The following is a 25,431-nucleotide window of genomic DNA, read 5'->3' on the forward strand; positions in this document are numbered from 1 at the left end:
CTTCTAGAATGCCACTCAAACAAATATTTCACAAATCCAAATAGAGAATTAGTGCAGGTAGAGGTTAGTTTGATAAATTTTAGAGCAATGTCTTTTGCGCCAGATGGTATGCCTTTGCTCTGACTTAATATTAAATTTCACTTTAAACTGAGAATCATGAAGAGACCTACATATATACTTGGTAATGGTCAGGGGTTTCCTATGTGAGATGAGGCTTATTACCAATCTAAACTAAACATATCCTTATCATTATGGGTAATATGAACCCGGATGTTAATAGTCTTAGCGACCAATCAGAACGTATATTTGCCTTGACGTCATCAGCCTAGTGAACCAGTAGCTTAACGGTGTGCTGTGACAGTCAGATAGGGCCAGCGTGGACGCCGACTATGGCAAATCAACATACACTGCTGTTTTCCTTCATATTGGTATGTAGTGTATCTGTATTTATTTATATAAACTTTATCGTAATTGCTAATTCCTTCCTATGAGTCAATCTATCTGTCCTTATATCATCTTTTGCTTACTTTTCAGCTCTACAATGTGTTTCGAAGTGAAACAGGTATTTATAATATTAATATTGAATATTAATAATTTAATTGACCATGTGTATTTTATTCATTTCATTTTTTGAGAAATATTAACGATATGTGAAAGTATACCTGCTCAGATTATCAAGGTAGGGGAAAACTTTCCTTAATATGTAATGCTTGAAATACCGCCAACGTGGTATTGCGGATAGAGCGTTTGACCGGAGAGCGGATCGACCTCCGGAAGGTCTGTGGTTCGAACCGCAACCGTGTTATATATATATACCAGAAGCAGTGTATGAAATAAGGCCCGTCCGACCGCCCGAGACGGTCTAGATTTCTGACGGACGGTCTAAATTTACAGCCAGCCAGCCCGATGGTCTGGTAACAATTTTAGATGTTCCATACATCTGAGTAAATTCACCATATTTGGTCTGGTTAAATCCATTTTGGGCTGGTGACATTTTGAAGTTACCAGCCCTGATGTCTGGCTGGATTTTTGGCATATTTCATACACTGCCAGAAGACGTTAAAAGATGGTACTCATTGTTACCCTGCCTTATGTTCAGCATTGAGGGAAATAACATGTACTGTTTGACTCGGGGTCAATACTGCGTTTGAGTGGGTATTCATTTTAATGACATGTTTAATGCCAATAACATGAAAATATATTATATCATATAAAATGGCATCTTCAGATAATGTTTAGTACAGATTGTAGATCAAATTTGGCAACAGGTAAATAGTAATGACAGGTATTGAATGGGTCGCTGACATCCAGTGATGACACCAGGTGTTCGTTAAAAGGGCAAGCATATCCTGCTCTACACGTGTTACCTGTCACTCACAAAATTGGCAAAAAACACGAGGAATCTCAATTTCAGTGTAAAAACAATCGTTCGGTTTTTTCCTATATCTAATCGTCGAACAATTCAGAACAATATTCTTAAGACAGTAATAACATATAAATATAAGTTTCATATAAATGTTCGCTTTTACATCCAGTTAAAAATGTATACGTCGAGAAATGCAGAACAATTGTCTTAAAGCAGTAATAATATACTGGACAAAAATAGTTAGGGATATATGTAAATTTTGAAATTATGAATAAAAATCTATTTATTCATTGACACACTGATAAAATATCAATCATAAAAATACCAATATCCCTAACTTATTTTGTCCAGTATACATTGAGTATTTTTATATTCTTGTTCCGGCTTTTATCTGATTTGATTTTCCTCTGAATGAAATATAAAGCTGAGCTATATTTTGTTTTCAAACCCACCTAATAACCCACACAGCAGTTAGATGTTGATCGGATGCAATGTGTGAAGCCCATTTCTGGTGTATACCACTGTGACATTGAATATTGAATATTGCTAAAGGGGCGGGCGGAAAACTCACTCACTTACCAAAACCCACTCTCAATTCAATTTAATTCAATATTTTATTACCCGTGAAGGTCCGGGTTAGAATGAACCTTCAGCAACCAATGCTTGTCGTAAGAGGAGACTAACTGGATCGGGTGGTCAGGCTCGCTTACTTGGTTGACACATGTCATCGGTTCCCAATTGCGCAGATCGTTGATCATGCTGTTGATCACTGGAATATCTGGTCCAGACTCGATTATTTACAGACCGCCGCCATATAGCTGTAATATTGCTGAGTGCGGCGTAAAACTAAACTCACTCACTCAATATTTTATTCCGACAAACCACCATTGGTGGTACAGGAATAATACAAATAAAGTCATAACATAAATGATATATTGTTATGATCACTTGGTAACAGTGAATATATTAGTGTGTTTATCTTTTAATAGTGTTATTGATAGTTCTTGAAGTATTCTTAACAAGTGGATAATTGTCTCACTCACTCACTCACAAAGTGTTCTGTCCCACTACCTAGACAAATCGGTAGCTAGGGAAACACACAATGTTTATATAGCTACACGTACGCTACCTTGACATATATCCTATATATATCACTGGATATACGTTGATGAAACTTACCCTGGAGGAGTATTAATCAAACATGTCATTGTATCTAAGATATGTAGTTCCAATCAGGTTTTGCTTTCGGAGACTTCATTAAAAATTCATGTCCTCTGTGAAGATGTACGTACAATCAAGCAACAGTGACCAAAATACAGACTGAATTCAAATTGAGGTATCAGTGTGTCTATAACGATGAATTATGATACCATAAGTATGCCCAAGCTTGTGAATAATTGATTCAAACATGAATACTTAATTACACACGTGCATCGTTTTACTCGTCTTAGCGTGCGTTTATGTCGTCGAGTTTTTGTATACTCAGCAGTAAGTAATGTTATTGTTGGTCGCCATAGTTTCGTGTAAATATATATTTATACTTTAACAGGTATATATAACCTGCATATAATTTATATAATTTCCGTCCACAACACTAAGTTAATTTATGGGCGAATGGACGAGTTATAATCAGACTGTTAAAGGCCACTGGCCCATACAACAAAGGTATACAGGAAAATTGTTTTCCCTGCAAAGCCTTTTAATCATCTTGGCATATCTAAGAAAATACACTGAAGCAATGTTCTGGTTGCTGGGGTTTGTTTTGGTTTGGTTTGGTTTTGGCTGGGTGTTGTTTTTATTGGGTTTTTTTATTTTTTTAAAAAATGCTTCTGATAGAAATTGGTCAATACATTTAAGACTTCCTTTTCAATCAGTGGATATCAGAGACTTCACCACTGTTAAAGATGGGTAAAGAGAGCGTTCAGCAAAACATTCCTTCCATTACTGATTTACAACACACCATTAACACGATATTCGTCCTCTATAGGGTCTACACATGGCAGTACAGGCAGTACAGTACTTAGCATGGCAGTACAGGCAGTACAGTACTTAGCATGGCAGTACAGGCAGTACAGTTCTTAGCATGGCAGTACAGGCAGTACAGTACTTAGCATGGCAGTACAGGCAGTACAGTACTTAGCATGGCAGTACAGGCAGTACAGTACTTAGCATGGCAGTACAGGCAGTACAGTACTTAGCATGGCAGTACAGGCAGTACAGTACTTAGCATGGCAGTACAGGCAGTACAGTACTTAGCATGGCAGTACAGGCAGTACAGTACAGGCAGTACTTTAGCATGGCATGCATGGCAGTACAGGCAGTACAGTACTTAGCATGGCAGTACAGGCAGTACAGTACTTAGCATGGCAGTACAGGCAGTACAGTACTTAGCATGGCAGTACAGGCAGTACAGTACTTAGCATGGCAGTACAGGCAGTACAGTACTTAGCATGGCAGTACAGGCAGTACAGTACTTAGCATGGCAGTACAGGCAGTACAGTACTTAGCATGGCAGTACAGGCAGTACAGTACTTAGCATGGCAGTACAGGCAGTACAGTACTTAGCATGGCAGTACAGGCAGTACAGTACTTAGCATGGCGGTACAGGCAGTACAGTACTTAGCATGGCGGTACAGGCAGTACAGTACTTAGCATGGCAGTACAGGCAGTACAGTACTTAGCATGGCAGTACAGGCAGTACAGTACTTAGCATGGCAGTACAGGCAGTACAGTACCAGCATGGCAGTACAGGCAGTACAGTACTTAGCATGGCAGTACAGGCAGTACAGTACTTAGCATGGCAGTACAGGCAGTACAGTACTTAGCATGGCAGCAGTACAGGCAGTACAGTACTTAGCATGGCAGTACAGGCAGTGCAGTACCAGCATGGCAGTACAGGCAGTACAGTACTTAGCATGGCAGTACAGGCAGTACAGGCATGGCGGTACAGGCAGTACAGTTACTTAGCATGGCAGTACAGGCAGTACAGTACTTAGCATGGCAGTACAGGCAGTACAGTACTTAGCATGGCAGTACAGGCAGTACAGTACTTAGCATGGCAGTACAGGCAGTACAGTACTTAGCATGGCAGTACAGGCAGTACAGTACTTAGCATGGCAGTACAGGCAGTACAGTACTTAGCATGGCAGTACAGGCAGTACAGTACTTAGCATGGCAGTACAGGCAGTACAGTACTTAGCATGGCGGTACAGGCAGTACAGTACTTAGCATGGCAGTACAGGCAGTACAGTACTTAGCATGGCAGTACAGTACTTAGCATGGCAGTACAGTACTTAGCATGGCAGTACAGGCAGTACAGTACTTAGCATGGCAGTACAGGCAGTACAGTACTTAGCATGGCAGTACAGGCAGTACAGTACTTAGCATGGCAGTACAGGCAGTTACAGTACTTAGCATGGCAGTACAGGCAGTACAGTTACTTAGCATGGCAGTACAGGCAGTACAGTTAGCATGGCAGTACAGGCAGTACAGGTACTTAGCATGGCAGTACAGGCAGTACAGTACTTAGCATGGCAGTACAGGCAGTACAGTACTTAGCATGGCAGTACAGGCAGTACAGTACTTAGCATGGCAGTACAGGCAGTACAGTACTTAGCATGGCAGTACAGGCAGTACAGTACTTAGCATGGCAGTACAGGCAGTACAGTACTTAGCATGGCAGTACAGGCAGTACAGTACTTAGCATGGCAGTACAGGCAGTACAGTACTTAGCATGGCAGTACAGGCTTAGTCAGTCTTCACTTGGGGTGTTCCAGTGTCTTTTACAGTTAAATGCGTTCATCTGAATCATGAGATAATTCTTTTATAACACACTGGGAGTTCAGATGATAAGCATCCCCTGCGGACTTGAGTAAGGGCTGGCATTTTGATTAGTAATGAAATTTGGGAGAAGTCGCGAATAGAAAACGAATTTAATCATAATTTTAATCATATTTTTCCTTCGTAAAATAAGGGGCAGTGGGGTAGCCTAGTGGTTAAAGCGTTCGCTCATCACGCCGAAAACCTGGGTTCGATTCCCCACATGGGTACAATATGTGAAGCCCATTTGTGATGTCCCCTGCCGTGATATTGTTGGAATATTGCTAAAAGCGGCGTAAAACTAAACTCATTCGCTCACTCCTTCGTGAAACATATCAACTAACATATAATAAAATATGCAAACTTAGTATTAAAAACAGAAGTGATTCGCGTATTTAATGTTATAACTTACTACAGTGAAAACAATCGGTTCAGTCCAGTTCTCTTTTTATATCACTTTGGTTATGAAACTCTAAAATAGACCCATGCCCGCCACAACTTCGACGTGAAAAATATCTCCTAATTATTTTTAAATTTGTTCATGAATTACTAGGGATCATGTTATTACATGACATTAGAACGACCAAGGAAACTGTTGGCTTTTTGTTCCTTTTCCATAATCTGAAAATACATAAGGTCAAATCCAGTAACGGTCAACTGTACATATTGAAACTGAATGATAATAAAGTGAGTTTTTGTTGCACTGACTGATGTCACTGATTTTATATTGTTGTATATACCTTCTCATGCTTATCATTCATTAATGGCTCACTTATTTATTTACTATCATATTTGGCCTTTTGCTAGGGAGGTCTAAGTATACCAGATTCTGCCTTCATCTTTGAAGAAAGGCAATAAAACATTGAAGTCCATTCTTCATTATAGTGACAATATGGTCGGTATTCCGTAAACAAGGAAATATTGTAGTAATTTAGTTTATCTTCATATTTAAAATACGGGCGGTGGGGTAGCCTAGTGGTTAAAGCGTTTGCTCGTCACGCCGAAAACCCGGGTTCGAATCCCCACATGGGTACAATGTGTGAAGCCCATTTCTGGTGTTCCCCGCCGTGATATTGCTGGAATATTGCTAAAAGCGGCGTAAAACCAAACTCAGTCAGTCATATTTAAATTCAATTCAATTCATTTATCCTGAAAAAGAACCACCAAGTAACTTACCACGGGCCCTCCAAATAACACATCTTTATATCGTCTTCCCTTTAGTACAGAAAGACACAAACAAAAAATGAAATAGACATAACATATGTAGTAATAAATGAAATATATTTGACATTATCATACTGAAAAATAATCCCAAAGGCATTAGCATTCCTTTAAACATGTATACCACAATCACGCTTCAATAATCCATTCTAGATTTAGTTACAGAGTATGATAAACCGCTCCTGTAAAATCCTCAAACGATGGAAACTACCCCTTCGCCACAGACGGCAAAAACAATTCGGGTGTAACAACGGACCCGACTCTGATCATGAATAATCGATAATGAACGGAGAATCAAGTACTAACATTGACAGATACAATTAAATTTCACATTGATATTTATCGGAAAATACGAATATATTGTTTGGATTATATTGTTTTCGGACATCATACGTTTTCGGAATGCAGTACTAACGCTATAACGAGGTGTGGTGCGTCACACAGGCATTCTAAGAAGCCGTATTATGGCCTATTTTTAAGATAAAGTTGTCCTTTATAAATTAGTGTCATGTTTTACTTTTTTTCGTGTGATCAGAGAGAAATCTACCTTATCTAATATCCTCCCAGTTGACACCGCTGTATCCAAACGTTCCTCCCCGCTGAATCGGTCTTTGCCCTTGGAATTTACAGAAATGACACTTGGTGCTTTCGTTTGACTTATTAGTGAGTGAGGGAGTGAGTTTAGTTTTACGCCGCACTCAGCAATATTCCAGCGATATGGCGGCAGTCTGTAAATAATCAAATCTGGACTAGACAATCCAGTGATCAACAGCATGAGCATCGATCTGCACAATGGGGAACCGATGACATGTGTCAACCAAGCCAGCGAGCCTGACCACCCGATCCCGTTAGTCGCCTCTTACAAGCATGGGTTACTGAAGGCTCATTCTAACCCGGACCTTCACGGGTAGACTAATTAGTACATCTCCCGCTACAAAACATCCCTTTTGTGCGCCTTGTACATACCGAGAGTAACGGGAAATCACTGGACTAATACACTGTTAAACATAGAAAATGGAAAACGTCGACTTTCGACAATATTATTATTATTATTATTATTTTTAACAATATTTTTCGACAATATACATTCGCTGGTTGTTGGATGAGGATTGTTGTTTTTCCCGATAACAATTAAATCAAATATTAATAGTGTGTAAATGAACACATTATGTGACTATTTAACATTTGTTAAACGACCCGTGAAGATTCGGGTTAGAAGTGATCTCAGTAACCATACATGCTTGTCGTAAGATAGGGTTGAGTGTCGTCGAGTTAGTTTCTGTATACTTAGCAGTTCGTAATGTTATTGTTGGTTGCCATAGTTTCGTGTAAATAGCGGGTACCGATCGTGTAGGGATCGGGTGGCCAGGCTCGTTGACTTGGTTGACACATGTTATCGTAACTCAATTGCGTATATTGATGCTCATTTTGTTGATCATGGGATTGTCTGGATTATAGCTGGAATATTGCTGAGAGTGGTGTAAAACTAAACTCACTCACTCACATTTGTTAAACAGGTTTTTTATTCAATCTTTAATTGTCTACTTTAAGTGTCAGCCGTCACTATCTGTGCCCATTGGGTTCAGACACCCGAGTGACTATCGTTGACTTAACACATTGTACTCACATGGGGAATCGAACCCGGGGTCTTCTGCGTGACGAGCGAACGCTTTAACCACTAGGCTACCCCACTGATTGGCGTTAAAATGAACCTATCTAGCAGGTCTGATGTTATGCATATGCCCCTTGTTATTCCAGCCGAGCACGTGGGATGTTTCAAGGAGAACAAAAGAGACCGACACTTCAAACTCAGCCCCGGAAACTATGACCCCAAGTCCCTAACCCCTGAGAAGTGTTCCAGCGTGTGCGGAGCCTACATGGCTCCCTATGCCGGGATGACTGACGGGAGGTTCTGCTTCTGTGGGTCCTCTAAACCAGGACCATCTTACAAGGCAGCCGACGGCGACTGCAGCAGCACCTGCTCCGGCGACGACAAGACGAAATGCGGGGGGTCCTGATCACATCTCCCTGTATCACACCTTCCAGCCTATCAAAAAGGTTGAACTGAAAGTCACCGAGAAATCCATTCCAACAACCGGTAAGCCGGTGACATTTTCCGTGAACGCAGAGGCTGGCTACAACATCTTCTACCAGATGGACTATGGAGATGGGACGCAGGGCATGGACAGAAATGCTACAGGGATGTTCACAAAAGAGTACCACATTCCTGGCCAACATGTTGCCGAGGTCACAGCATCAGATGATAGCGGTTCTGTTAAGGTTAGATATACAATACATTGTATCAGGTAAAGAGTTGTCAGAAACGTTCGTTTTTGGTTCAGACCAAAACCATGGTCTGGAGAAACCAGAGTCCTATATTCAGCATATGGATGATTAAGATGTTACTTCACGCTTTCTCAATGTGATATATAACTTCTACTATGTGTAAGGGGGGGGGCGGGGGTGGCCTAGTGGTCAAAGCGTTGGCTCTTCACGCCGAAAACCCGGGATCGATTCCCTACAATATGTGAAGCCTATTTCTGGTGTCCCCCGTCGTGATATTGCTGGAATATTGCCAAAAGCGGCGTAAATCCTTACTCACTCACTCACTAAAAAATCACAAAACAGGTTTTTGGCATTTTAGCCCAAACGAAATGACATCCATAGGACTCTTCAGGTGATTGTGTGTCCGTTTTGGCACCAAAAAATCTCTAAGTCTAAGCATCAGAATACAATGATTACCACAAAGGGAAACTTGCGCCAATCCTGAGTTGAAACCATTTTTAAAGTAGATACATATAAATAAGGGAAATACACTTTGGTGTCATGAGATCACCACAAAAGAAAAACCGCCCTATTCATCACGTATTGGTACGAGTGGTTTGGGTACTTGCGGAATCACATTCCTGGAAGAGTAACTGTAGAAACCAATTGTTGCAGAAAACTGACGTAGCAGGAGTTAATGTGCAGGCTCCAGTAAAGAACGTCTCCGTTGTCTGCCCCGACTTCAGCAGCTACGACGAGAAGACGTGTACGGTGACCATCACCCATGGAACCAATCTCCGTCTCTATGACAAAGTCGACAACAAAGACAGAACAATGAAAATAGCCGGTACAGATCTGTCTTAGATTTACACATTTATCAGTATGTAACCATAATGTGTTGTTGTTGGGGGCTTTGGGGGTGGGCGGGTTGTCTGTTTTGGGGGCTGTCTTGTTTGTTTTTTGCGTTTGTGTTTGTTTTTGTAAGGTTTAGAATTGGAATTGTTTGGACAATTACTCAGTTGTGAGTTCCATCAAGAAACTTATAAAATGACTTCCAGAGCATTTATCTTAACTCAGTCAGGAATGCATAGGTTTACAATTCAAACATATGTGTCCACAGATCCTGTAATCGGCGTCGCTGGCTGTTGTGTTCCATACACTGCCAAAGCAGAACCAGAGAGTTTGTCAGATGGTGATGCCATCTTCATCATGCCAGCTGCAGAGTTTAGATTTCATGGAGTAGTTACACACTGGGAGCTGTGGGCGGACAAAGAAGGCAAAGTTACAGTCATGGTAATAAACATATTATTTCATACCTACCATGTCACGGTTTCATTCTAATGGAATAACCGCCTGTATGGTTGGTGCGCGGACAAAGAAGGCAAACTTACTGTCATGGTAATAAACACATGATTTCATACCTACGTTGTTACTGTTTCATTCTAATGGAATAACCGCCTGTATGGTGTAGTGTGCGGACAAAGAAGGCAAACTTACTGTCATGGTAATAAACACATTATTTCATACCTACCATGTCACGGTTTCATTCTAATGAAATAACCGCCTGTATGGTGTAGTGTGCGGACAAAGAAGGCAAACTTACTGTCATGGTAATAAACACATGATTTCATACCTACCATGTCACGGTTTCATTCTAATGAAATAACCGCCTGTATGGTGTAGTGTGCGGACAAAGAAGGCAAACTTACTGTCATGGTAATAAACACATGATTTCATACCTACGTTGTTACTGTTTCATTCTAATGAAATAACCGCCTGTATGGTGTAGTGTGCGGACAAAGAAGGCAAACTTACTGTCATGGTAATAAACACATGATTTCATACCTACGTTGTTACTGTTTCATTCTAATGGAATAACCGCCTGTATGGTGTAGTGTGCGGACAAAGAAGGCAAACTTACTGTCATGGTAATAAACACATGATTTCATACATGATTTCATACCTACCATGTCACGGTTTCATTCTAATGAAATAACCGCCTGTATGGTGTAGTGTGCGGACAAAGAAGGCAAACTTACTGTCATGGTAATAAACACATGATTTCATACCTACGTTGTTACTGTTTCATTCTAATGAAATAACCGCCTGTATGGTGTAGTGTGCGGACAAAGAAGGCAAACTTACTGTCATGGTAATAAACACATGATTTCATACCTACGTTGTTACTGTTTCATTCTAATGGAATAACCGCCTATGTGGTGCAGATCATGGTAATATGAACTTATGCTAATGCATATGCTAAGATCTGTAAATATACGTTAAATATTTTGAGAATTACTTGATTTATAAGGGCATTTTCAAATTTATCAGCATCATCATGTCGACAATCACCACAGAGCTCTTACCAACATTGTCATGCATGTCTCGTTTTTGTTACAGGTTCTGAAGCCTGATTGTGATGACTACTGCTATGAGACAAACACATGCGGAGGGTCATGCAACGGAACTACATGTTCCTCAGGAAAAACCTACTGTCATCAGTCTGGAACCTGTTCTAAAGAGTGTAAAGAAACACAGCGGTACCCATCAGACACCCCCTTAGTTGACTATATAGAACGTCAGTCCACAGAGCTGACCGTTTCCAAGGGCCATCAAGTTGTGGAATGTCCATACATGAATGTATTTCCTGGTGACATCATCGCCTATAAAAAATCAACGGGGTCTGCCACCATCACAGTGTCAAAGAAAGAGACAACAGGAGATCGCAAATATGGAGGTGCAGCTGAAAAGTTTTCCAAGAACTCAGGAAATCCTGTGTCCAAGACACGTCACCATCTGAGAGCCATCTACTCCAGTCAAACGAAGGTTTCTCTGGACTATTTATTCGAAGAAGCTAAGAAATACACCCTGCGTGTAAACGTTAGTAATGTTGACATTGAAGGCTCTGAAACTGCTACGACTGAGATTGATGTTCGTGAGGGTATCAATGCTACAATCCTTGTTGGACCAAAATATCTTCTCGTAAACACAGAGGGAATCTTCACCATCCTCCCTCATACAGGTAAGTCATGAAGTTTATTGGGCCATTCATATACTCATTTACCATGGTATCACTCTTGATGAAATTTGGTGCAGCTTTTGGTATTGGTTTAAGCACTCAATACCATTTTACACGATTTTACATGTTATTTCAGGTTCTCTCCGTAAAACGACACCTTGGTTGTACATGTTTTAGGTCCTTCCGCTGAAACGAGATTGGGATTTTACCTTACATTTCAGGTTCATCAATGTAACGAGACTGGGATTTTACCTTATGTTTCAGGTTCATTAATGTAACGAGACTGGGATTTTACCTTATGTTTCAGGTTCTTCAATGAAATTAGACTAGGATTTTACATTATGTTTCAGGTTCATCAATGTAACGAGACTGGGATTTTACCTTATGTTTCAGGTTCTTCAATGAAATTAGACTAGGATTGGACATTATGTTTCAGGTTCTTCCCTGTAATGAGACTGGGATTTTACCTTATTTTTCAGGTTTTCCGTGAAACGAGACTAGAACTGTACATTATGTTTCAGGTTCTTCCGTGAAACGAGACTAGAACTGTACATTATGTTTCAGGTTCTTCCGTGAAACGAGACTAGAACTGTACATTATGTTTCAGGTTCTTCCGTGAAACGAGACTAGAACTGTACATTATGTTTCAGGTTCTTCCGATGAAAGACTGAGATTCTTCCAGAAACGAGACTAGAATTGTACCTTATGTTTCAGGTTCTTCGATGAAACGAGACTAGAACTGTACATTATGTTTCAGGTTCTTCCGTGAAACGAGACTGGGATTTCGGAGACAAGAACGTATTCAACGCCACTGACACTGACCAGTACAAGCACACGTACACGTCCAAGGGAGTCTACAACATAAGGGTTAGATGCTGGAATTCGGAGAATACCAAAGAGAACGCGTCCATGGTGACTGTGGAAGAGGCAATAGTTGACATGAGTGTTAAATACTCTCCATGTACTACTTTGTCTAACTGCAGCTTTGAGGTGACAGTAACTGGAGGTTCAAACTTTGAAATTACATGGGACTTTGGTGACTTAACAAGCAACGTTACCACAGAAGCAGAATACTTAGAAAGCCATGTGGTGAACCACGTGTATACCACGGGTGGAAACCTCTCTGTCAATGCCAACTGCTCCAATCACGTCAGTTCCAAGTCTTTCACATTCTTCCTACCTGTGCAAGAGGTGTGCAATGGGTTGTCTCTGATTAGAACCGGTGCAGAAAAGAACGTACCTTTCCGAATTGAATGGACACTTGCTCATGGATCCAATTGCAAATTTGAACTGAAATTCCGCGGGCAAGTGGTTGCAATAGAGAAAGCTAACACGACTACCAGGAGATGGGAATCTGCAATGCAGAATGGCCTGCCAGCAAACATATATCCACTGATCCTCAAAGTAAGCAATGCAATTGGTCACGATGAAAAGCATGTCAATTTTACTGTTGAAACCGCTATGAAAGGAATGAAATCCAACTGTAGCACTTCTTTAATCAGCACTGGCGAAGAAGCATCATGTTCTGTGACCATTGCAGAGGGATCAAATGTGCAGTGTGTTTGGGACTTTGACGATGGGACGGTCGAGCGTTTCAACCAAGGCCCACAAGATTGGGCATTACGAGCCAGCACCCCAGAGATCCGTAAACACGTATTCACAAAGAGCAAGAACCACAATGTCTCGATCACCTGTTCAAACAACGACAGAAGCGAACCTACCTACCATTCAATTCTCGTAAAGCAGGGTGTCAATGCAGTTGAACTAAAGCATGACAACGCTGTTCCCTTCAATAGGCCTGGAATAGGAACATTTTCCTTTGAGGCACCCAGTGGCGATCCTGATGATGCAAAGGTTCAATTTTCCTTTGGTGACAATCAGTTTGACTCAAAAGAACTCAAAATGAACTTTAATTACACCCACCGTTACCGCGATGCGGGATGTTACAAACTTTATGTTAGAATCTGGAATACTGTCGGGGAAAAGATATTCAATAACACCCAGATCTGTGTCGTTGAGAAGATCCAAGGCCTCAAGGTCATCACGGAACCTGTTGCTGCTATCGTCAACCAGCCAGTTGAAGCTAAGGTGATCATGCATCTTGGACCTGCTGGAGCCCTTACAAACATAACCTGCGACTACGGAGATGGGGAAGGGAAGAAAACCTTTCTAAGACAAGGTAATTTTGGAAAGTATAAGTTTATATTACTGTTGTAGCCCTTATTTTTGTAGCATCAGCAGTGGTTTGTTCTCGGAACGTAAATTATTTTAATAGTCAGTAAATATTAATGTGGCTTTTAATAGAAGTGTTCCAGTGTTGGACCTTTACCGATCAAGGGGGAATGAGAGGGAGTTTGGTAATAACAAGGCTTTGGACAGTATTTCAGTTACATCATGGCGTGTCAACGTGATGTAAGAGTGAGTGAGGGAGTTGGATTTTACGCCGCTTTTAACAATATCACGGCGGGGACACCGGAAAATGGGCTTCACACATTGTACCCATGTTAGGAATCGAACCCAGGTCTTCAGCGTAACGAACGCGATGTAGGTGAGGTGAGGTGAAATTGGGTTTAACGTCGTGCTTGAGAATATTTCGCTCATATGACGACGTGCATGCGTGTGTATGTGTATGTGCGGCTGCTTGTACTAGCCCAGACTTAAGCTGGTTTTATAGTGCTAGCTCACTGACATACCATGCCGCAGTAAAGCATGAATACCCCACTCAGACACAGTATACTGACTCCGAGCCGACCATTCCTTGTTGTACCCATTAATGCCGAGCGCCAGGCAGGGACCAACAAGTACCATATTCTAACGTCTTTTGGTATGCCGCGGTCGGGGATCGAACCCGCAACCTTCCGCTCTCCGGGCGGACGCTCTAACCACTACACCACGGAGTCGGTCACATGATGTAGGAGGAAAGTGTAACGCATGTGTTCAATAGAACACAGCACGGATGTGGTGCTCACAACCTTCTTGATGAACCAATTGTCATAGGTTTCTGGCACTGCTGTGGGACCTAATGTGCACCATCAAGGCGGTGCCTATGACAAATCGGCCATCCATGTCTCTGTAAAGTTTAAAACGAAATGTACCGACTTTTAAGTGCCATCATTGTTGGCATATACACGCCCTTTTTAACTGATAGGTAACTATGTCGAATACCGTTGTTGGTTTAAACAAATACTCATGGAAACTAATAAGGGAACACATGAAAGTACAAGTGTTCCTTTATTCTTTTCCAGGTTTCTTCACAGGGTATGTATTGCACTGTGGGTGAAATTCTGGAAATAAAGGAACACTTGTACTTTCATGTGTTCCCTGATTCGTTTCCATGAGTATATTTTTTTACCGAAATACACGAAAGGGAGATCGGTGAACAAGCCTGGGAAGACCGTTGGGTCTGCTGTACGTTCAGTTTCAGTGACCATTCTCACTATTTGTTCCAGGCAAGCAGATTGATGGAGAGGATGTCAGGTCCATTACTTACAAGAAACTGGGACAAACGACCATCACTTGTGACGTTGTAACCCCCCTGGAAACTCTCACGGCTAGCAAGACGGTCAAGGTGGACCAGGAAGTAACCTCTGATAACTGTCACATCACCACCAATTACCCTGTAGAACACGGAAGTAAGTCGTTGCTGGGATAACTGTCACATCACCACCAATTACCCTGTAGAACACGGAAGTAGGTCGGTGTTTGGATAACTGTTGCATCACCTTCAATTACCCTGTAGAACACGGAAGTAAGTCGGTGTTTAGATAACTGTTGCATCACCTTCAATTACCCTGTAGAACACGGAAGTAAGTCGTTGCTGGGATAACTGTCACATCACCACCAATTACCCTGTAGAACACGGAAGTAGGTCGGTGTTTAGATAACTGTCACATAACCACCAATTACCCTGTAGAACACGGAAGTAAGTCGTTGCTGGGATAACTGTCACATCACCACCAATTACCCTTTAGAACACGGAAGTAGGTCTGTGTTTGGATAACAGTCACATCACCACCATTTACCCTGTAGTACACGGAAGTAAGTGGGTGTTTATATAACAGTCACTTCACTATCATTTACCCTGTAGAACACGGAAGTAAGTGGGTGTTAGGATAACTGTCACATCACCACCATGTATCCTGTAGAACACGGAAGTACGTTGGTGTTTAGATAACAGTCACATCACCACCATTTACCCTGTAGAACACGGAAGTAAGTGGGTGTTTAGATAACAGTCACATCACCACCATTTACCCTTTAGAACACGGAAGTAAGTGGGTGTTTAGATAACTGTCACATCACCAACAATTACCCTGTAGAACACGGAAGTAAGTGGGTGTTTAGATAACTGTCTCATCACCACCATTTACCCTGTAGAACACGGAAGTATGTCAGTCTTTGGATAACTGTCCCATCACCACCATTTGTCCTTTAGAACAAGGATGTGTGTCGGTATTTGGGTATCTGATACACCTGCCTTTCACGATTTGGTTCTAAACAAGCATATATCCATGTTATTATTCAGAGAAGATCGTCTACTCAGTGGTGTGCGACAAGGACCCGATGCCAACTAACGCCCACATCACGATTGACCGCGGTGATGGTACCTCAGAGAAGGTGTTGTTCACTGGAACAGCCGGTGTTCCACAGACAATTTCTTACACTCCGCCGAAAGACGGACATTTCATCGCCAAGATTTCATTGGGCAACGGGGGATCTTCAGTGAATGTGTCTCTTCCGGTAGGCAGCAATTTAGTGAAATTCGACAGTCTCTCCGATTTAGGAAGGCTATTTTCCTGATACTAATACGCTTCTGTTTCATATGTTTTCACTACGGCTGGGACGGGTCCAAATTTTCTACCCGGGTACCCCACCCCATATTACCCTACCCGGATACCCGTTATGTTAATTCCTGACATCAAATTTGTAAGAAATGGCAATATATTCTTCAGCTTTGAGGCTAAAATTTCGAGTTTTCAATATCTTAACCATGTATTATATTCAAAAGACGTGACTGTAAATTATGTCTAAGTCTTCAAAGAAAATATAACTTTTAATCATAAAAGAATAACATATAACATTGTTTAATCTATTAGTCACATGATCATAACGGGTCCGGGTATTGAGACGGGTACCCGGGTCCAACTCATTACCCACCCGTCCCGGGTATCCGGGTTACCCTTCCCAGCCCTAGTTCTTATACAGATCAGGTCTTTCGTAATGCTTTCCCAATCGATTAAATAACACCGTATATAAGAGGAGTACTAGAAACAATACCATAAAACATAACGATCTGATATTGTTTACCCGTGAGGGTCCGGGTTAGGATTAATCTTCAGTAAACCATGCTTGTTGTAAGAGGTGACTAACCGATCGGGTGGTCAGGCTCGCTGACTTGGTTGACACTTGTCATCTTATCCCAATTGCGTAGATCGATGCTCATGCTGTTGATGCCTGGATTGTCTGGTCCAGACTCGATTATTTACAGACCGTCGCCATATCGCTGGAATATTGCTGAGTGCGGCGTAAAACTAAACTCACTCACTCACTAATATTGTTTACATACAGTTACGAAATTATTAGGAAATCTGATGAAATCTGCATAAAATACAAAACATAATTGCTACTCTAGTTATGTTCGGGGCGTATTATTAACATTACATGAAATAGAAATTATTAACCGCAGTAAAATAACAGTAAATGAATGTAGTGACATTGACGATGAGAAAACCAACATTGAATTTTACAAAATACGATATGTATACGCACACTGAATTAATAAATGCGATTTGGGGGCAAAATCCTTGTTGAGTTTAACGTTTCTTAAATCATTTGAAATAACATAGATCTTTCCATCATATATTTCAACTGAAGTGTGGAAGGCAAGGCCATCAGGAATTAAGATAACGAAAATCCAAAATCTTGGTCTGAAAGCAAGATACTGTTCTCCTGACCAATACTGTTCTCCTGACAACATGTGTTGCTTTGATATCAACATTAATCAAACGAATGGTGTTACTTGCTATGAAATACACATATTTCCATCCGTGCCATTTTTTGCAGGCTGGCAGCTATAAGCGCCTAGTGGGAAACCCTGAGTTCAAGTGCCAGTACAAAAAGGCGATTCCCGTCAACAGTGGCTACAAAGACGGCATTGAAGGCATGAACCAGAACTTCCCCACATCCTGCCCTCTCACATGCAGTGTACAGATGGATGAAGGTATTACTGATAAAGCATCACCTTAATCCACTACTTCCATAACTGACAGCGAATGTTCAAGTTCCACTTAAAGTGAGTGAGTGAGTTTAGTGTTACGCCACACTCAGCAATATTCCAGCTACATGGCGGCGGTCTGTAAATAATCGAGTCTGGACCAAACAATCCTGTGATCAACAACATGAGCATCGATCTGCACAATTGGGAACCGATGACATGCCTCTTACGACAAACATGGGTTACTGAAGATCAATATTCTAACCCGGACCTTCACGGGTCAGTTCCTCTTAAAACGACAATTATCCGATGTTCACTATTTCTTTCCCTTTTCAGTTTTAAATTTCTTTAAGTTACCCATGTGTCAAGCACAAAGTTTCAAGACAATTCTGGTGTCAACAACCAAGATATTGCAGACTTATTGCCGAAAACTGCGTAAAGACTCAATCGCAAACATGAAGTTGATGGAGGCCTATTCTAACTTGTTTTATATTTGGTATCGGGTCAAAGGTTTCTACAGCAAGAGTAATCAAGAAAGTATCCTTGCCTGCTGAACAAGAAATGTTAGCATTAAAAGGATGTTCTGATATCAAATGTAACTATATCCTCTTCTACTGACGCTTAAATAGCTCTTCCTTATTACCTTGTTAGGAACACCTGTATACTACGAGATGATGGCCACTCACGAAACAGGAACACCTGTGGTAGTGTGTAATCAGACATCGACCCCCATCATCTGTTCGATCAAAAAGGTAATGTCATGCATTATAATATTAACAATAACTAATGCATGTACACTTGATGCTTACAAAAATACATAGTAAGGGCATGTACTGTTTGAGGTCCTTGTAATTACCGCCAAAACAGTTTGAAATGTGAAGACAATAAGTATGATTTTATGCACAGACGCATTTTTAAAACAATACTGTTGTCTCTGTTTAGCGGAATATTAACTGTCTTCTGTACCTACTGTTTCAGTCGGGGCATTATACTGCATCTCTTAAAGTGGGAAACCCTCTTGGGTCCGTCTCGGCAGATCCAAAGGATCTGCAAATGAAGGAGCCTGTGCAAGGCATCCACGTGGTCGATCTTACACCCAAGGCCAAGGTTGAAGAAGAAAAAACTTTCAGGATATCCTTTGATTCCATGGGTGATGAGATCTGTATGAACATTGATTTTGGGGATGATGAAGGAGAAACGTTCAACTATGGTACAGAAGAATGGTGCGAGAGGGAGTCTTCATTCGACGATGGAGAATTTATGGACGAGATGAAAAACCCAATGGAGGTGACCAGGACGTACTACGAAAACCAGAACTATGAACTCAAAGCCACAGCGGTTAACCTGTTTTCGGATGCAAGAGTTACATTCAGTTTCTCGATCAGCGAGTATGACTGTGATAAACCGGAAGTCGACATTGAGGATGCTGTCACCGTATTTACTAGCCCCATGACGTTTGAGAAAAGCAAAGGTATAGTTTTAAGAGGTAAAGCCAATATCACTTGCGCGGCAAGTTTGCAGAACACAAAATCCTGGAAAATCGAAGTTATTGATCCAGACTGGGGATCTGTACAGAAGACACTGGATTTGCAATCCGACAAGGCCGAGTTTGTTATCAAAGCCAAAACTCTTCCATATGGCCTCTACAAAGCTACATACAGCATCCAGATGGACCTACCCGATGATACTAATTTTGTGGAATCAGCATTTTCCTATTTCAAAGTGACAAAGTCAGAGATAGTCGTAGTCATGGAATCGGGTGGAATAAGCGAAATCGATCGAGGTGAAAACCGCATGGTGACCTTAAGCCCAGAAAAATATTCCTTTGATCCAGATGTCGACAGGTCTGCAGACCAGGTACATTATTTTCATTTTTGTCATATATTTTTCTCTTAAATAGGTATTGCTAAACATTGAAGCACAATTCCCAAAACTCTGTATATACGGCGTTTTTTCAATGATTATTATTTGGAAAACATAAACCGCTTCTTTCGATACATAAATGGTCTTAATGCGCAGACAGTTCATGGGACATATTTCAAAGCATAGATCTTCAAGAGTTACACTTGAAAGTATGATTATTGCTTGACTTGAATGCAGTCGATCGTTGCATTCGATTTATCAAGCATTATTTCAAACAGTTTGTATGATGCACTTTTATCCATAGGGCTTCGACAGCTACACATGGAAGTGCAAGTTGATGAAGAAAGTGTCATCCGCATCGACCTGCGAGTCCTTGTCCAAGATGACCACTGGCTCCATCACTTTCAACAGCAGCATCTTCGAGACAGGAGAACAAGTCCAGCTTTCATGCAACGTCACAAAAGACTCTCGCTCTGCCGTCGGAATGATCCTGATCAACTTTGTCGAGGGCAAACCCCCTAACCTGATTATTGAGTAAGACGTCTGAATAAGTAGCTAAAACAACCTCTTTGTGACGATATTGTATCAGTTTACCCTTGAACCCAAATCATTATATTCATCAACCAAATACATAGTTAAAGGTTTTTCTATGGGCACCTGTGAAGTTCCGAGTTAGAATTGATCTTCAGTAGCCCTCGTAAGAGGCGACTAACAGGATCTAGTGGTCAGGCTCATTGATGTGGTTGACACATGCCATCTTATCAAAATTGTGTAGATCGATGCTCATGCTGTTGATTGTGTGGATTGCCTGGTCCAGACTCGATTATTTGCAGACCGCCGCCATATAGCTGGAATATTGCTGAGTGCGCCGTAAAAACTAAACTCACTCATTTAATCAATTTTCTTTTGGCTGAGCAATAGTAAGACTTAAGCTGAATCATGCTCCACAATTTTGGTTTGGTTTTACATCTATTTTAGTAATTTTCTTGTAAATACATGGCAGAAGTCACCACAAATGGCGTCACTTGCTGTGCCATTGTGGGGAATTGAACCCGTGCTTCGGTGTTACGAGGGAACTCTATAAGCAAAAGCCTACCGTTCAATCCTCCTGCCTTCTGTAACCTGATTCATTGTCCTGTTTGCCGCTAAGCTGATATATATACATTAAAAAATGTGTAAGGCAAATTAATAATCAGAACTAGTTCGAACATTTTCACCCCTGCAAAGACCAATCTACGATATGTCAACGACATGCATCAATCAGGTAAAATATTTGTTATAATTCTACCTTTTTCATTTACCTCCGACGACTGGCAACGGTGATATTGCTGGAACATTGCTAAACGCGGCGTAAAACTCAACTCAACTAAACTGTCGACGAATGGCAGTATTTACATGTCATATATTTTGAAGAATATTTGAACATGATCTTGATGCTGCAAAGTGACAGACAACCAGCAGGAAAAATCGTCAGAAATATGTTTAACATCTAACATGGAATAACTGTGTATAGTGTACCCATTATGGCCAAATGCTGTTTTTAGGCCAGTTGGAAGCAGTAGAACAGTTCAGCTTGCCGAGTCCAAGATGGTGTCCTCTGAGGAGAGGTTGGCCCTGAGGGTTAGATGTAAGGACTGTGAGAAGGTCAAGCTGTCCTGCGAGTGGACGGCTTATTCGTATGCTGTTGGGTGGCCCTGGAGAGATTACTCCGCAAACGAAGTGGCTGGTAGAATTACTGGTGGGTGTGGTGACGAAAAGGGCACATTTCAGATGGATTTTCAGAGAAGACAGAAGAGAAAATAGAATTCATTACTGTATCTCCGACTTCTAAATATTCGGCATTGTTCTGTGTGGGGGGAGTAACAGTAATGGCACTGGAGACTTTCCGCAATTATTCTCTATTAGGATAAGAAGTAAAGGACTATACGGAATTATGATGTATTTAGGAGTAAAAGCCAATATGCCAATATCACGCTCTGAAGTCATCCTATTTGCTCATGTTTCCGTTTCGACAGCGATAAACGTCTAATCGGAACTGAATAATAGTGGTGTTTGCCACTGCTTTTCAGATGAGGCTCTGCAGCTTAAATATGCTATTATGTCGATCTTGGTGTTCCGTCAAAACCAACCGAGTAACACCACAGTCATGCTGAAGGAAATCGTGCTATCAAATCCAAAATGCATCCAAATATTTTAGAAAATATTTTTTTTTTTATCTCCGTTTGCAGGAATAGCATTTAATGTTTAAATGACTAGTTCATGCTATATCAATTTGTGCTGTAACAAAGGTATGAAAACCGAGACCATTGCAATCCAACCATCCCTGTACAAACTCCACCCTGATGTGAAGAAGTACCGTTTCTCCTGCAAGTGCCGACAGGGTGATGGCGACTATGGAAAGGCTTCCCTCAACATAGACCTGAACCCTCCTCCCCAGCCCGGCAGCTGTGTGTTATCCCCAAGGAACGGCACCATCGGCCTCGACAACAACAGCCCCTTCAACGTCAAATGTAGTGGATGGAAGGATGAGACAGAGATTGTGGAATATAAGTTTTTCTGTAAGTAACGGCCAGCGTTGTGGATATGTTAAACAGTATTGCGTCTGCGATGTGATGTAAATATTTTCGAGGGCGGCAATTTGTCAATTCTATCTTACAGCATGACACTCTTTTGTGTATATTTGGTTCTATGGACTGAGGACCTCGGTACCTTTTATTTCTCTAAAATATGTTGCATAAAAGTATAAGACGACAATATTATAAATATCAACTTCTTTATTCTATACACAAGGCTTCTGGGCTTTCCTTGCCCCTTCGTCAGGTGAATCAGTCAGCTGACGAAGGGACAAGGAATAACCCAGAAATTTTGTGTATACAATGAAGAAGAAGTTGATATCCATAATATTTTCGTCTTATATTTAAAAAACAACTTGTATATGCCATGTTGCATACAGCTTCGCTAATGAGTCCCTTGCTCTCATCCTCTAAGTCTCCAAGGTTTAACATTTCGATATACTTACACTAACTAATGGATTCATTCCCATGGTTCTATCACTCGCAGATTACCTGCCCTTTGTTTCTATTATCCCCATTTTCATTGGCTATGCTACTTGGTCTAATGTATCAATTAGAATGCGAGTTACAAATCAGCTTCAATCCTGGTTGGCAATGTCAACAACATTCCAAATTGTTGTGTGATCGAGTTTGCTGGAAATTCATTATTGTACAATAGCTGACAAAGGAAGCCCTAGCAAAAAATCTTTCTGATGGAGAATAAGTCTACATATCCCATAACATTGGATGTTGCTTTGGTTTCTAGGTAATACGAGTCACCTCCTTGCCCTTTCCTTGTCTATATTTGATTCGTCGGTAAAATGTTAATAAAACTCAGTTTCGGGTAATTTGCAATCGCAAGACCTATGAGATGGGACCCAGTAGTAAATGTAGCTTTACCGAAATGCAAGCCTTACGGAGAGATATGTAGATGATGCCTTCTCTGTATTTAGGTACACACAAGAACAGTAAGCTGCACCACCAAATTACCACCTTCGAAGAGGCAGAGGACGTGACCATTGACCCCCTCTGGCGCTGACGACGACGAGAGTACCGCCAACACGTCTATGTGTCCGTCAAGGACTCCATGGAGGCAGCATACGTCTACGACCTCGGAATAATACAGGTAACCATAACGGTTGTTTGATTTTGGCACCATAAACGCTTTTTCTAAGAATATGTTTTAGATTGTAGCGTTCTTGCCTCTGGTAACATTGAAATAATTATACTACACTACTTACATGGAGGAGAATTTAGGGTTGCATAGTGCATATCTGTCTTTTTACAGCTGAATTAGGGCTGCGCAATATAACCAGTTTACTGGTATTTACCGGTTCAGACATGAAAACGATACGTATTGCGATACGCTGATCGAAAACCGGTATTTTGACATCCATTCGGAAGACGTCGTAACACTCGTAAATCTTCGAATATTTCCTTGTTTCATTTGTGCCAAATATTATTCACATTTTTATTTTATCATGATTAAAATTTGTTATTAAAGCTTAATCAAGCATAGTGATTTTATTGTATTTTTTCTCTATAAATCAAGCATTAACTCGATTATAAGTAGTTTTTTGTTTAAAAATACTTCATTCAATATATTGCAATGCATATCGTAATACATGCTTTCGCATCGCAATATATCGCAATATGAATTTATCTGCAATACCCACCCCTAAGCTGAATAGTGTATGACTCCTTACACGGTGGGGATTAAGGGTTGAATAGGGTATGCTTGATACCTTACATTATGGAGAGTGACGGTTGAATAGTATATGCTTGACTCCTTAGATGGTAGAAAGTGAATGTTCTAAAGTAACTAGTGGGTTAAAAAAGGCAGAGTACAAGCACAATATTTTATGATTGACTCCTAAAACTGCGGCTATTCTGTGCTGAACATTGTATGGTTGATATCTCCTGATATGTGAAATAGTCAGTGTCGAACAATTTATGGATGAATACTTCTGACAGGTGTTCCCTAACACGGCTAACATGGGAGAATGGTCAGCTAAACAGAAAACGAACGCCTTGAACGAGATCGAAAAGGTTACTGCTTCTGGAGATCAGAAATCAGTCACCGAGAAGCTCACCAAGCTTGCCTCTCTGCTGAACGCTGACAGTAAGTGATTTATTTAACTTATACCTAAACATGAAGCTCATCTTCATGCTCACTCTTTTTCGCTATCATCTTCTGTCATCACGGATTTTCAGTGATCAATTCATTATATGTGCACCCCTTTTTCGCCTTTGCAAAGAGTACACCCAATGACGTCTGTTTTCAAGAGTTGGGCGTGAAGAGACATAATTCTTTCCAAAAGCACAAGATTATATTATGCGTTCACACTGTGTCTATCATAAGCCTGTTTTCCAGAATCTCTATGAAAAGGTAAACGTATCGTACCCAAAAGAATTACCTGTTCCGAAACACTGGGATCTCCAGTTAACACGCGAAAAGGCAAGTCATCTGGTCAAATAAACAAACACGGGTATGTAATGGTACAAAGGAACATACGGAATTGCATTAATTCTTGTCACTGATGCGACAGAACTGGAAATGTTCTCCACGAGTCCACTATACAACTTTTGAAATCTTTACTTACAGATGAGGACAAACTTTATGGATGAACAACTTCCTTATTCGGATGATGCGACGCTTCGATACAGATTCTTGTATCGTTGCATATGTTAATTTTGGGATTACACTTTCTCAGTAAAGTACAGATTCTAGTACTTTTGGGGGGTTGAGTCCCATCCGGGATTCGACCCCACACCCTCAGAGTCAGGCACCTAATCGCCAGCACACAAAGTCAGACGCCTAGACCGCTCATTTTGTAACGTTGTCTAGCAAGTATCAAAACGTCGCATCATCCGAATAAAGAAGTTGTTCGATCATAAGGTTTGTCCTTATCTGATTCACCAGCTTTTAAACATGCCACTCAAAGCAAGCTTTACTTACAATCTGAATGTTAAAACGTCTGAAGTGGTAAGGCGCTCAAACGTCGTAGAAAGAGCATACTCGATGGCACCTGAAAAGTTGTCACCCAGACAGAAAAGGCTAGAGCTGTTGGAATATTGCTCAATCTAAATGGAAATGAAGTCATTTCACTTG

At 41.0% G+C, this 25,431-nt stretch overlaps 3 protein-coding genes across 3 annotated transcripts in view; all 3 read left to right on the forward strand.

Moving 5' to 3' along the window:
- Positions 1 to 4,224: 4,224 nt before the first annotated feature.
- Positions 4,225 to 8,424, forward strand: LOC124259853 (xylosyltransferase oxt-like). Its single transcript, XM_046694069.1, has 2 exons — positions 4,225 to 4,267; positions 8,165 to 8,424. The coding sequence occupies exons 1-2, from the start codon at positions 4,225 to 4,227 to the stop codon at positions 8,422 to 8,424; spliced, it is 303 nt and encodes a 100-aa protein (XP_046550025.1).
- A 136-nt stretch (positions 8,425 to 8,560) lies between these two features.
- LOC124259854 lies at positions 8,561 to 23,358 on the forward strand. Its single transcript, XM_046694070.1, has 14 exons — positions 8,561 to 8,686; positions 9,347 to 9,518; positions 9,792 to 9,964; positions 11,072 to 11,693; positions 12,448 to 13,869; positions 15,140 to 15,322; positions 16,216 to 16,430; positions 17,754 to 17,910; positions 18,556 to 18,656; positions 18,883 to 19,761; positions 20,072 to 20,301; positions 21,312 to 21,505; positions 22,056 to 22,325; positions 23,273 to 23,358. The coding sequence occupies exons 1-14, from the start codon at positions 8,561 to 8,563 to the stop codon at positions 23,356 to 23,358; spliced, it is 4,830 nt and encodes a 1,609-aa protein (XP_046550026.1).
- Positions 23,359 to 23,406: 48 nt separating this feature from the next.
- The window catches only part of LOC124259855, a 38,251-nt gene continuing 36,226 nt past the window's right edge, over positions 23,407 to 25,431 (forward strand). The window contains exons 1-2 of the mRNA XM_046694071.1: positions 23,407 to 23,445; positions 24,294 to 24,441. Coding sequence (XP_046550027.1) covers positions 23,407 to 23,445; positions 24,294 to 24,441 — 187 coding nt within the window. The remainder of the gene's footprint in view (positions 23,446 to 24,293; positions 24,442 to 25,431) is intronic.

Source organism: Haliotis rubra, unplaced genomic scaffold (genome assembly GCF_003918875.1).
Source record: "Haliotis rubra isolate DU_JTF1 unplaced genomic scaffold, ASM391887v1 Scf74, whole genome shotgun sequence".
In the NCBI taxonomy this organism is placed as follows: Eukaryota; Metazoa; Mollusca; class Gastropoda; order Lepetellida; family Haliotidae; genus Haliotis; species Haliotis rubra.